The 12225-nt window shown below is 56.9% G+C and overlaps 1 protein-coding gene across 11 annotated transcripts; it reads left to right on the forward strand.

Annotated features, from left to right (window-relative positions):
• The first annotated feature begins 3296 nt into the window (after positions 1-3296).
• Positions 3297-11911, forward strand: SLC25A45 (solute carrier family 25 member 45). Of its 11 annotated transcripts, none has more exons than XM_007986999.3 (7): positions 3297-4033; positions 4543-4604; positions 6507-6550; positions 6744-6815; positions 7121-7306; positions 10044-10302; positions 10445-11911. In XM_007986999.3, exons 1-7 carry the CDS (start codon positions 3918-3920, stop codon positions 10711-10713), a joined length of 1008 nt encoding a protein of 335 aa, XP_007985190.1. In that variant the 5' UTR covers positions 3297-3917; the 3' UTR covers positions 10714-11911. The 11 variants fall into 11 exon arrangements, with proteins under 11 accessions (XP_007985190.1, XP_007985339.1, XP_037855000.1 ...); XM_007987148.3 differs by having other exon boundaries at positions 4550-4604; XM_037999075.2 differs by having other exon boundaries at positions 3300-4033; positions 4550-4604; positions 6448-6550.
• Positions 11912-12225: the final 314 nt, after the last annotated feature.

The following is a 12225-nucleotide window of genomic DNA, read 5'->3' on the forward strand; positions in this document are numbered from 1 at the left end:
CGTGCCAGGGATCCACGCGGCGCTGGCAGTGGCCTGTAACTGGTAGCTCTCTCGACAGTGGTCAGGAGAATGGGTCCTGGCCCATTCTCATCCTGGACAAGTCCCTTCTCCTCTGGGCCTCAGTTTTCCTCATCTGTAAAATGAGAAGGTTGAACTCAAGGACTCCCAAGGACTATCTCTACTCTCAAATGATTATTAATGTATGTCTATGTCAGAAAACCAGGGCAGACACTCTGTTTTTCCAGGGAGCAGTCACGTGAGCCCTTGCAATCTTACATAACAGCCTAGGAGACCTTGAGGTGTTCCCAGGCTGGGAGGAGACTTGGGGCCCCAAAGAGGCAGGTGTGAAACCACCTACCCTCAGGGCCATGTCACTGACATGTCCTGGTAATGCAACGTGTGTGCATCTGAGATGTGGAACTCGGGGAGAAAAATAAGTCCATGGAGCACCTTCTGGGGCCAGAGGAACCAGAAGTTGTCTCAAGTGACAGCAGTGGGCTTGGTGATCACGAACAGAGGGCGGTGGGTTCACTTTGCCCTGGTTCCCTCGGATTGGAAAGCAGCTCTAGCTCCTGGCCGAGTCCTCCTTTCTTCGGCATGTGAAGCAGCTCTGCCTGCCCTCCTGTGTGATCCACACTGCCCCACAGCTGAGCCCCTGACACTACATCTGCCTTGCTGATGTGACCTAAGGACTTGAGGAACTCAGACGTGGCCTGCAGGGAAGGGTGTCCAGTGAGGGCAGGCATCTCCTTCCTGGTTCTCAGCTCTGGGACCCTCAGACCAGGACACACTGTATCTCCATGGCCTCTCGACCCAGCTGGAGTGATGCGGGAGCAGAAGAGTTCAGTGTTGTTTTGAATGCTTGCTGGATGCAGGGCCTGTGCTAGGTCAGGGGATGGAGACTGAGGGGAGACATGGCCCTGCCCTCAGGAAGTGTCTGTTGTGGTTTAATTGGTGAGTTGAGGAAGAGGGGAAAGGGGAAGAAGCCCAGGAGAACAGCACATTTAAAACCACAGCACTTTGGGAGGCCAAGGCAGGAGGGTCACCTGAGGGCAGGAGTTCAAGACCAGCCTGGGGAACATAGTGAGACCCCCATCTGTAAAAAAACCCAAAACTCAGCCAGGTGTGGTGGTACACATCTGTGGTCCTAGCCATTCAGGAGCCTGAGGTGGGAGGATCGCTGGAGCCCAGGAGTTCAAGATCACAGTGAGCTCTGATACTGCCATCCTGCCCCTGTACTCCAGCCTAGACAACAGCGAGACTCTGTCTCCAAAAAAATAAATAAAACCACAGAAGATGACAGCATTGCTTTAAGAACTATGAAATGCTACAAGCAGGAAAAGTCTTGCTGTGTGTGGGGCACTGGGCCAGGCCCTTTCCCCGTTTCCTGTGTCATTCGCACGCTTCCTGAGAGTGGAAATAAGTAATAGCAGTTGCCATTTATGTGCCAGCCACTTTTTAAAGTGCTTTAATCCTTAGAACTCACTAAAAGGTGAGTATCGTATCTCTATTTTATGTCAAAGACTGACACCGGGGAGTCTCTGTGGTGGTGGTGGCGAGGCTAGAACCCGGGTCTAGCCAAGGAAGGTCACTGGGAGAGAGTCCGGGAGGCTGATGGTGGGGAAGGAAAGGCATTCCATGTAGTGGGAACTGCACGAGCATGGTTAGGACCCCAGGAAAGACCCCCGCTGTGTCAGAGCACAGCAGGTGGGTGGCACCGTGGGGGAGGCCTTGAACCCCAGGATGACAGATATGGGGCAGGTGTGTCAGACAGTAAGAACATTTTGGAGGTTGTGAGCTAGAGATTCACAAGATGACGCCATGCGTGGGTGGGCTTCCCTTCAGGAAGTGGGAATGAGGGTCTTGAACTGGGGTGAGGCGGTGAGATTGGAAAAGAGAATGAGACCCATTCTGAAGTGAGGGAGGAGGTGGCTTCCAGCCTTTAGAGCCGAGAGGCTCAGACATCAGTTAGCCCGACTGCTGTCCTACTTTGGCAAACGGTAATAGACCCCAAGGCCCACAGAAGGGGCTGCTTAACATCACTCAGGGAGATCATGTAACCGCCCACTGGGTTCACCTTACCCTCTGCCTAGACAGAGCCAGTTTGTCAAGACAAGGGAATTGCAATAAGGAGAGTTTAATTCATGCAGAGCTGGCTGTACGAGAGACTGGAGTTTTATTGTTACTCACATCAGTCTCCCTGAGAATTCCAGGACGGAGTTTTTGAGGATAATTTGGTGGGTAGGGGCCGGTGAGTTGGGAGTGTTGATTGGTTGGGTCTCAGATGAAATCACAGGGAGTTGAAGCTGTCCTCTTGTGCTGAGTCAGGTCCTGGGTGGGGGCCACAAGACCAGATGAGCCAGTTTATGGATCTGAGTGGTGCCCGCTGATCCATCAAGTGCAGGGTCTGCAAAATATCTCAGGCCCTGATCTGAGCTTTTACAATAGTGATGTTATTCCCGGGAGCAATTTGGGAGGGTTAGAATCTTGCAGTCTCCAGCTGCATGACTCCTAAACCATCATTTCTAATCTTGTGGCTAATTTGTTAGTCCTACAAAGGCAGTCTAGTCCCCAGGCAGGAACAGGTTTTGTTTTGGGAAAGGGCTGTTATCATCTTTGTTTCAAAGCTAAACTATAAACTGAGTTCCTCCCAGTTAGTTCGGCCTATGGCCAGGAGTGAAAAAGGACAGCTTGGAAGTTAGAAGCAAGATGGAGTCAGTTAGGTCAGATCTCTTTCACTGTAATAAATGTATCAGTTATACTTTCCCCCACCCCGAGACGGAGTCTCTCTGTGTCGTCCAGGCTGTAGTGCAGTGGCATGATCTTGGCTCACTGCAACCGCCGCCTCTCGGGTTCAAGCGATTCTTCTGCCTCAGCCCCCCAAGTAGCTGGAACTACAGGCGCCCGCCACCACACCTGGCTAATTTTTGTATTTTTGGAAGAGACGGGGTTTCACTATGTTAGTCAGGCTGGTCTTGAATTCCTGACCTCAGGTGATCCATCTGCCTTGGCCTCCCGAAGTGCTGGGATTACAGGCGTGAGCCACTGCACCCTGAGCCACTGCAGCCGGCCTGTATCAGTTATAGTTTCTGCAAAGGCAGTTTCAGGAATAAGAAGCAGAACCAGGACTGCAGCCCAAGCCACCACGAGAGGCCAGTCTTTGGGGATGGTCTTTCAGGATGATATCTGTGGGTGGCCCAAGGAGCTCCAGGCAGCTCCAGAGGGAGGAGGTGGGAGGTCCTGTTTCCATAATCTGTCTACCCACAAGAAAGCAGCAGGGGTGGCTGGGTTCTGCCTTAGCCACAATGAGAGAAGAGGTGTGAGCAGGACTGGGCCTTGGGCATCTCCCATAGGAGACTAGGAGCTGCAGGGAGATCTGGAGGGGATGATGCAGGTGTCACTGGGCCTTGATGTTCCCCAGGGCCTTTTGGCGGTGAGAAGAGGGAACTGGAGCTCCAAGGCTGCCGCTGATGCTGCTCGCTGACATTTCCGTTCATTCAGTCACTCAGGATTTATTGAGCGCCCACCCCGTGCCACCCGCCGTGAACAGAACACCCAGAGATCCCTGCCCAGACAGACAAGTTCTTCCCGTCACATGTTGGGGTGATAACTGTGATGGAGAAAGAGAGGAAGAGCCTGGGGAGGCGGGTCAGACCTCACCGAGGTGGTGACATTTGAGCCCCAGCTGAAGGGGTGCCAGGGCAAGAGTGCCCAGGAAGAGGGAAGAGCCTGGAGGCAGAAGGCTGACTGAAGAAGAATCTGGAGGCTCCGGTGGCTGCAGCAGAGAAAGCGAGGGGGTGGGTGGCAGGACGTGAGGTCAGAGGAGAATGGGCGGCACCCTGTGGCTCACAGATCCTTGAAAGGATTTTGGTTTTACTGAGCAGAACGGGGCCATTGCAGATCAACACGCACTTTAAATGATCAAAACCCCCATCTTTCCCCTGGGAAGGAGGAGGCCAAGGAAGGCTGTTTCTGACTCACACGGGGGAGTCGGGGGAGTCGTAAACAACCCTGGAGAGAACAGCCAGGCCTGGTGAGTCACTCCTGGGAGTGGCTCCTCCCCACCCTGCCACGCAGCCGGCAGCTGCGGGCTGGGCCTACCCCCTGGTGGCCATGCTCCCTCCGCACCTGGCCTCTCTCTGTGGCATGGGGGCGGCCGTGCCCCTTGGTGGCGATGAATGGGAGTGGAGCTGGGCTGGCTGGGCAGGCAGGGGCTTGCCTCTTGCTGACTAAGGCAGCCCTGGAGGGGCCCGACCATGGGGCAGGGACCCAGTTGCCATCTCCAGAGCCAGGATCATTGCCCGGGCTGGGGAATCAGGGCTCCTGTGGTCCTGGCACGCCTGGCCCGTGAGACTGTACTCTGAACGACTCCTCCAGGTGGCCAGGGTCACCGGAGCTGGCTCGCTCCCCTCTGCCAGTTGCTGGAGGTCCGGGCACCAGGCCACATGTCACCTTCCCGCCAGGGTTAAACATTAGTGGGAGGTTATCAGCGTGGGCCAGGGGAGGGAGGGGGGAAATTCAACTCTGTCTCCTTTGCTGGAGCTGCCAGTTTCTGCAAGCCCAGACAATGCCGGTGGAGGAGTTTGTGGCTGGCTGGATCTCTGGTGAGACATTTTTCTTCCTTCTGTCACATCACACCCAATGGTAGGTCACTTCCTGGGGAAGATGGGTGACACGGGAGGAGTGGAGACCAAAGTCTGAGTTCCGGCCTGGCAGGAGGATCACTTGAGCCTAGGAGTTTGAGACCAGTCTGGGCAACATAGGGAGGCCCCTGTCTCTACAAAAAATCAAAAAACGAATTAGCTGAGCGTGGTGGCTCACACCTGTAGTCCCAGCTACTCAGGAGGATTGCTTGAGCTCAGGAGTTCGAGGCTGCAGTGAGCTATGACTGCACCCTGCACTCCAGCCTGGGTGACAGAATGAGACTCTGCCACAAAAAAAAAAGGCAGGGCATGGTGACTCACATCTGTAATCCCAGCACTTTGGGAGGCTGAGGCAGGAGGATCACTTGGGGTCAGGAGTTTGAGACCAGCCTGGGCAACATAGGAAGACCCTGTCTCTCTAAGAAATGAGAGGCTGGGCCCTGTGGCTCATGCCTGTAATCCCAGCACTTTGGGAGGCTGAGGTGGGTGAATCATAAGGTCAGGAGTTCGAGACCAGCCTGGCCAACATGGTGAAACCCGCAACTCTACTAAAAATACAAAAATTATAGCCAGGTGCAGTAGTGGGCACCTGTAATCCCACCTAGTCGGGAGGCTGAGGCAGGAGAATCGCTTGAACCCGGGAGGTAGAGGTTTGCAGTGAGCTGAGATCACACCACTGCACTCTAGCCTGGGCAACAGAGCGAGACTCCGTCTCAAAGAAAAAAAAAAGAAATAAGAAAAAAATTAGCCAGGCTTGGTGATGCATGCCTGTGGTCCCAACTACTCCAGAGGCTGAGGTGGGAGGAGCCCTTGTGCCCAGGAGGTTGAAGCTGCGATGAGCCATGATCATGCCACTGCTCTCCAGCCGGGATAACAGAGCAAGACCCTGTCTTTAAAAAAAAAAAAAAGTCTGGGTTCCCTGGAGCGCCCCAGAGCCAGCTGTCCCCAGTCCTCCGGGGATTGGCCGATGGGGAGAAGAGAAGGTGCAGGTGGGAGGTGCTGCCTCTGCCTTCCAAGGTCACTCTGCCTGACACCTGCAGAGGGCGGGAGAGCCAGGTGAGCACCCTATACCTTGAGCCCTGCTCTCTAGACCCACCCTGTGGAGCTCACAAAGGAAGCTCTCCTTTGGCCTCACCTGCTGTCCTAAGCGCCCTCTGGGCCTCTGCCCTACCTGGCTGGGGGCCGCAGTCCGGAGCCCTGAGGCCTGTTGTGCTGTGGTCCCAGCCCAGCTTCTGGGTGGCATTCCTCTTAGGAGAAAGAGAGGGACGTTCTGAACCTGCCTCCTGGGAGTGCGACCTCCCCTAAGCTCCAGAACCAGCCTCTGCTGTGGAGGCAGGGCTAGCAGTGGGCAGGTGGAGGGGAGGGGAGAAGCTCTTCTGCAGGTGCCCAGGCATGACCCCCATCAGGGCCCTGCAGTTCTGTGTGGCCAGCTGGCAGCAGGGCCTGCTCTGGATCCTGGCGACAACATTACGAGTTGAAGAAAAAAAAGAGTAAAGCTCTCAGAGAGGCAGGAACCTGGGTGATTCGCCCAGAGTCCCACGTCTCATCGGCAGTGGGATACCTGGGTATGGGCTCCAGAGAGGACACATGCATCTTTGGCTGGCTCTTCCCTCCTGGGTGTGCGTCCTCAGGTGGGGCCTGGGGTCTTACTCCTTGTCCCAGTGCCTTCCTGGCCCAGTGCCTGTGTGGAGCGGGAGTCGGGGCAGCTGGAGTTTCTAGCGCTTGGCAGGAAGGTGGCTGCACGTGTCTGAGACGGCGCTGCTCTCCTTCCTCCTGCCTGAACCCCTCTTTCCTCTTGGCACAGACTTGCTTCCTGGGCCTGGCACGAGGGCCCTCACTCATACCACCTTCTTGTCACCACAGGAGCTCTGGGCTTGGTCCTGGGACACCCCTTTGATACTGTAAAGGTGAGTTTAGGAGAGGCACCAGAGGAATGAAAGCTTGCACCTAACCCAAACGTCAGGGTGCCCTGAGATCAGGCCTGGCTAATCTTGCCTTTCCTGCCTCTCCTGCTGGCTGGCATCCTGCTTGAGGGGGCAGAGGGAAAGGTTGGCCCACCTGCCCATCCCGCCACCCCACCTGCCCCGTTCTCCCACCCAGGTGCGACTGCAGACCCAGACCACCTACCGGGGCATCGTTGACTGCATGGTCAAGATTTACCGCCATGAGTCCGTGAGTGAACCACTCCTTTGGGGTCCTCCCCCTTTGAGAGAGGCATCTGGGGCCATCGGTACCAGCTTCCCGCTCCAGCAGGGTTCTGCCCCTGGAGGAGAGAAGACCATGTCTGGGATGCTTGGGGGGCCTGGGTGGTAGCCTGGCACCCCAATGGCTCAGCCTCAGCCTGTCCCCACCTGTCCCCACCTCCCTGTGGCAGGACTTGGGAGCAGTTTCCAGCCAGAGGCTGCCTTTCCAGGGCTGGAGAGGACAAAGGGGAGGCCCCACGGTGCCTACTCCAGTGCCACTGTGTCTCTCTGCAGCTCCTGGGCTTCTTCAAGGGAATGAGCTTCCCCCTTGCCAGCATAGCTGTGGTCAACTCTGTCCTGTTTGGGGTCTATAGCAACACCCTGCTGGTGCTCACGGCCACCTCCCACCAGGAGCGGCGGGCCCAGCCACCCAGCTACACACACATCTTCCTAGCGGGCTGCACCGGGGGGTTCCTGCAGGTGAGGGGGCAGTGGGTGGGCACACACGAGTGTCATAGGGATGGTCATGTCGATCTGTCCTCTCCCACCCTGCTCTGGTGACCCACAGCTATGGAGGCACAGGCCTCCTGGAGGGGAACAAGAGGCCTGTGCTGTGGCTTTCCAGGCTGCAGGCCTTTGGGGGAACGCTGTGGGGAACGGAAGAGGCAAAAGGCAGACAGAGCTGTTGGGCAGTACCAAGAGGGTGCTGGGAGAAGCAGCCTGGGCCACTCGCTCCAGCTGACAGGGCTTGCCCTCCTCCAGAGGGGTCTGCCAGACTCAGGGCTGTGGGGACCCCACTCCCTAAGGAGACCTTTGACCCTGGAGAACTGCCAGCCCCCCGCAGAGCTGTGAGCCCAGCCCCTCTGGCCAGGTCCTGATGAGGTCCTGACACTCCCCCGGTCCCGCCGGCTCTACCCTTTGCCTGCATGACCTGGAAGCCTCACCTGAGGCCCCGGCCTAGCAGGGCATTAGCCATTAAGTCACTGCCGTCATTTGGGCTTTAGGCTTTAGAGGGGCAGATGAAGGGAAGAGGGACCAGCTGCCGCCAGTGGGAGCCGGTGCTGACAGTTGCCTGCGAACATAAGCAGGCACAGGGTGCGCCCGGTACCCACTCACAGCCCCACCGCGAGTCAGGGTCGCCCTCTCCTGGGCGGCTGCCCCCAGTTCCCTGTCACGCTTCATGGGGCAGAGAGCAAGGACAAAGGACAAAGGCTGCTCCTTCAAATGAATTAATGATTAATGAGACCCCCGGAGGCCCTGGCTTTTCTTCTGCCCCTTCTTGTGCGAGGTGTCACCTATAGGTTTCCTGAGTCCCACGAGCCACATCCCACAAACACAAGGAAGAGAACCGAGGCCCTCAGCTAAGTGGCCAGGCCCAGCTTCTAAGTCACCCTGCCCCCTCCAGCTCTTTGGAAAGCAGAAGTGGGGACTGTGAGGGCCGCTGATGGAGCCTGGGTTTACAGTCAAACCTGTGGCTTCCGTTTACCAGAGTCTTAGAGGAAAAATGTGTTTAGTGTGGAGTGGGAAGAAGAGGCAGGGATTGGCAGCCTCTGACAGGCACAGATGTTGCCCTGGGCTTGGCCAAAGCTGACCTTCTGAAAGAGCATCTGACATTCCACCACCCCGTGGGGCTGTCTGTCACCTGGCATCAGCCTCGCCCTGTCCTCAGCCCCCAGGAGCTCAGGGCTCAGAACACCCCCGAAGCCCTGAGCTCAGCCCTGCCAGCACGCTCTGGAGGGTGGCACAAGGCCCCATCTCCCAAGGGATGGTCCCCAACCTACGACCCTTCCTGCCAGGGCCAAAGTAAACAAGCGAAGACTTGGCCTGCCAAACCCTAAGGACCAGCACCGGAGGTGACCGCCAGCCCCCGTCGCCATCAGCCATTGCCAGGGCTGAAGAACTGAGCCCATGAACCTGTCACAAAACAAACGAGCGAAAAACACATAAGTCCCTCCTAGATAGGCTAGCCTCAACATGGACTCTGACTCTCACCTGGACTCCGAAAGCCATCTTGACCTAGTGGCATCTCTGACCCAAACCTTAACTGCCGCCATCACTCTCTACATCCCCCCAGCACTGACCCTGACCAGGACCCCAGCCCCAATTCCATCCCAAATCTGTGTAGTGTCTGCTTCCACCGATGCTAAGAGCTCTAGCACCTGCCAAGTCCCCCCATTACCCACCTTCCCACACTCAGAAGCCTCTTTGGTGGAATGCTAATGGGAGGGAGTCTTGCCTCTCCAGAGGCAGGAAGGGCTGGCCCCGTGCCCCCCGGGCCTCTGAGAAGTGGGTGCAGGAGAACAACACTCGCGAGGGGACCTCCTTCACCCTGGGAGAGGGTGGCCTCTTTGCTATTTCACAGTCACAGGCTGAATCCTTCACTTGCTTGCCCCTGCTCACTGTACAGGTGTGCTCACTGTGCAGGTGTGCTCACTGTGCAGGTGTGCTCACTGTACAGGTATGTTCACTGTACAGGTGTGCTCACTGTGCAGGTGTGCTCACTGTACAGGTGTGCTCACTGTGCAGGTGTGCTCACTGTGCAGGTGTGCTCACTGTACAGGTGTGCTCACTGTGCAGGTGTGCTCACTGTGCAGGTGTGCTCACTGTACAGGTATGTTCACTGTACAGGTGTGCTCACTGTGCAGGTGTGCTCACTGTACAGGTATGTTCACTGTACAGGTGTGCTCACTGTACAGGTGTGCTCACTGTGCAGGTGTGCTCACTGTGCAGGTATGCTCACTGTGCAGGTGTGCTCACTGTGCAGGTGTGCTCACTGTACAGGTATGTTCACTGTACAGGTGTGCTCACTGTGCAGGTGTGCTCACTGTACAGGTATGCTCACTGTGCAGGTGTGCTCACTGTGCAGGTGTGCTCACTGCCGGCTTTCGGGAGGCCAGAAACCAACCTGCTCCTGCAAAAAGAATCCGGGCTTGTTCTGAGTGCCTGGTGCAGGCCAGGCAAGTTGGTCACTGTTACATGAGGAAAGGGCAGTGCCTCTCGCTCTTGGGCCTGATGCCAAGGGAGGTGGCCTGTCCCCATCGCATGCAGACATCCTGGCCATCCCAGCCACACATGCACGTGAGAGGCTGGGCACTGGCAGGGTTCCTGAGGAACCGGATGATGCGGTCCTCTGCCTGCATCCTTCCTCTTGTGAATGTAAGGGGCCAGTTCCCAGCCCAAAGCCCCACTGGGGGTCTTCATGTTTCATTCCCAACAGGCCTACTGTCTGGCTCCTTTTGACCTCATCAAAGTCCGGCTACAAAACCAGACAGAGCCAGTGGCCCAACCGGGTAGCCCCCAACCCCAGTACCAGGGGCCCGTGCACTGTGCAGCCTCCATCTTCCGGGAGGAGGGGTACCGGGGGCTGTTCCGAGGAGCCTGGGCCCTGATGCTGAGGGACACCCCCACGGTGGGGATCTACTTCATCACCTATGAAGGGCTCTGTCGCCAGTACACACCGGAAGGCCAGAATCCCAGTAAGTAAAGTGGTGTGAGAGGACGGGGGACAGAGACATGTGTAGCAGGCAGAGGCCAGCGGGGACTGGGGAAGGAGATTATGGTCTGGGGAGGATGCTGTGTTCTTGGTCTGACCCCTGCTCTGGGCTCCCTCTGCCCCAGGTTCAGCCACAGTGCTGGTGGCAGGGGGCTTTGCAGGCATTGCTTCCTGGGTGGCAGCCACGCCCTTAGACGTGATCAAGTCCCGGATGCAGATGGATGGGCTGAGACGCAGAGTATACCAGGGGGTGCTGGACTGCATGGTGAGCAGCGTCCGGCAGGAAGGACTGGGGGTCTTCTTCCGGGGGGTCACCATCAACAGTGCCCGCGCCTTTCCCGTCAATGCTGTCACCTTCCTCAGCTACGAATATCTCCTCCGCTGGTGGGGATGAGCCCTGCGGCAATGCCAATAGCTCCCCATCAGGCCCACGGCCCGGAAGCCAGTTTGAGATTGGAGGCCAGGTTGAAAATCTGCAGCTTGCAAATCAGTGCAAGAGGCTCAGCCCTTCCTAACCAAGGCCCCTCCCACCCGAGCAGATCTGGGCTGGGCAGATGCCTGCAGGAGCCAGAAGCCAGGGGGCCTGGACAGCCTCCCTGTGTAGCTGGCCTTGACTCCTTTGCCTCCCACGTCTGTGAAACAGGGAGCATGAGGCACAAGTGAGCTGGCAACATCCCAGCTCCTGTCCTGTGCCATCACCTCTTTTTTTTTTTTTTTATTTTGAGATGGAGTCTTGCTCTGTCGCCCGGGCTAGAGTGTGGTGGAGCGATCTCGGCTCACTGCAACCTCCGCTTTTCCACCTTCCAGGTTCAAGCGATTCTCCTGCCTCAGCCGCCCAAGTAGCTGGGACTACAGGCAGGCACCACCACGCCCAGCTAATTTTTTGTATTTTTGGTAGAGACAGAGTTTCACCATGTTAGCCAGGATGGTCTCAATCTCCTGACCTTGTAATCCACCCACCTCGGCCTCCCAGAGTGCTGGGATTAAAGGTGTGAGCCACCGTGTCCGGCTGCCTTCACCTCTTAAGGAGATCTGAGACTCCACTTCTGAGAGTCCCCGCTGCCTCCCACCTCCCTGCCTTTCAAAGCTCTCTCCCCCATGACGCAGGATAACCCTATGTCTCCTCCAGCCAGAATCCTTCAGTGGCTCTCATCACCTTCAGGGAAAGCCCAAACTCCTTCCACCTTCCAGGTTCCTCCCTCCCCACAAGGCTTTGTTCTCCTGGGGTTGCTTCCTGGACCCTGAACAAGCTGTGCTCTCATTGCCTGGGCCTGGCCAGCAGTGCCCGGCAGGGTGACTCCACCATTCCCTGGGCTGGGCCCACTCTCCTCCGAGACCCAAGCTGAACCTGGTCTCCTGGTCCTTCCTTGACTCGCCCCCCCACCTGAGGCTGACTTTGGGGTTCCCAGACACCCCACCCGCACACCTGCCTTGATCATAGCACTTGCCTGTGCTTCTTCAGAGTCGTTAATTTGCTTCTCGGCTTCCCCACTGGACTGTGAGCTCCCTGAGGTCAGGGATCGCGCTTTGGATGGTTTCCAGCCTGAGCTTGGTACTTGAACAGACGTGTGCAATAAATGCTCATTAAATGATGCAACTGTACTCCTGACCTGTCTCTCCCACGCCAGCCGCCACACCTGCTTTCTTGGTCTTGCCACACAGCTTTCTGTTGAACCTCCCAGCCCCCATTTGCCTGCTCTGACCCGTCTCGAGGTCACTTGCAGTGGAGGATGCTGGGAGCTGGGGGTCTGTCTGCTTTGCCCACTCCCAGCCGATGGCACTTGTTTTCTTTTTCTTTTTTACTCTATTCTTTCTTTTTTTAGATACAGGTCTCACTCTGTTGCCCAGGCTGGAGTGCAGTGGTGCCATCATAGCTCACTGCGACCTTGAACTCCTGGGCTCAAGC

Source organism: Chlorocebus sabaeus, chromosome 1 (assembly GCF_047675955.1).
Source record: "Chlorocebus sabaeus isolate Y175 chromosome 1, mChlSab1.0.hap1, whole genome shotgun sequence".
Classification (NCBI taxonomy): Eukaryota; Metazoa; Chordata; class Mammalia; order Primates; family Cercopithecidae; genus Chlorocebus; species Chlorocebus sabaeus.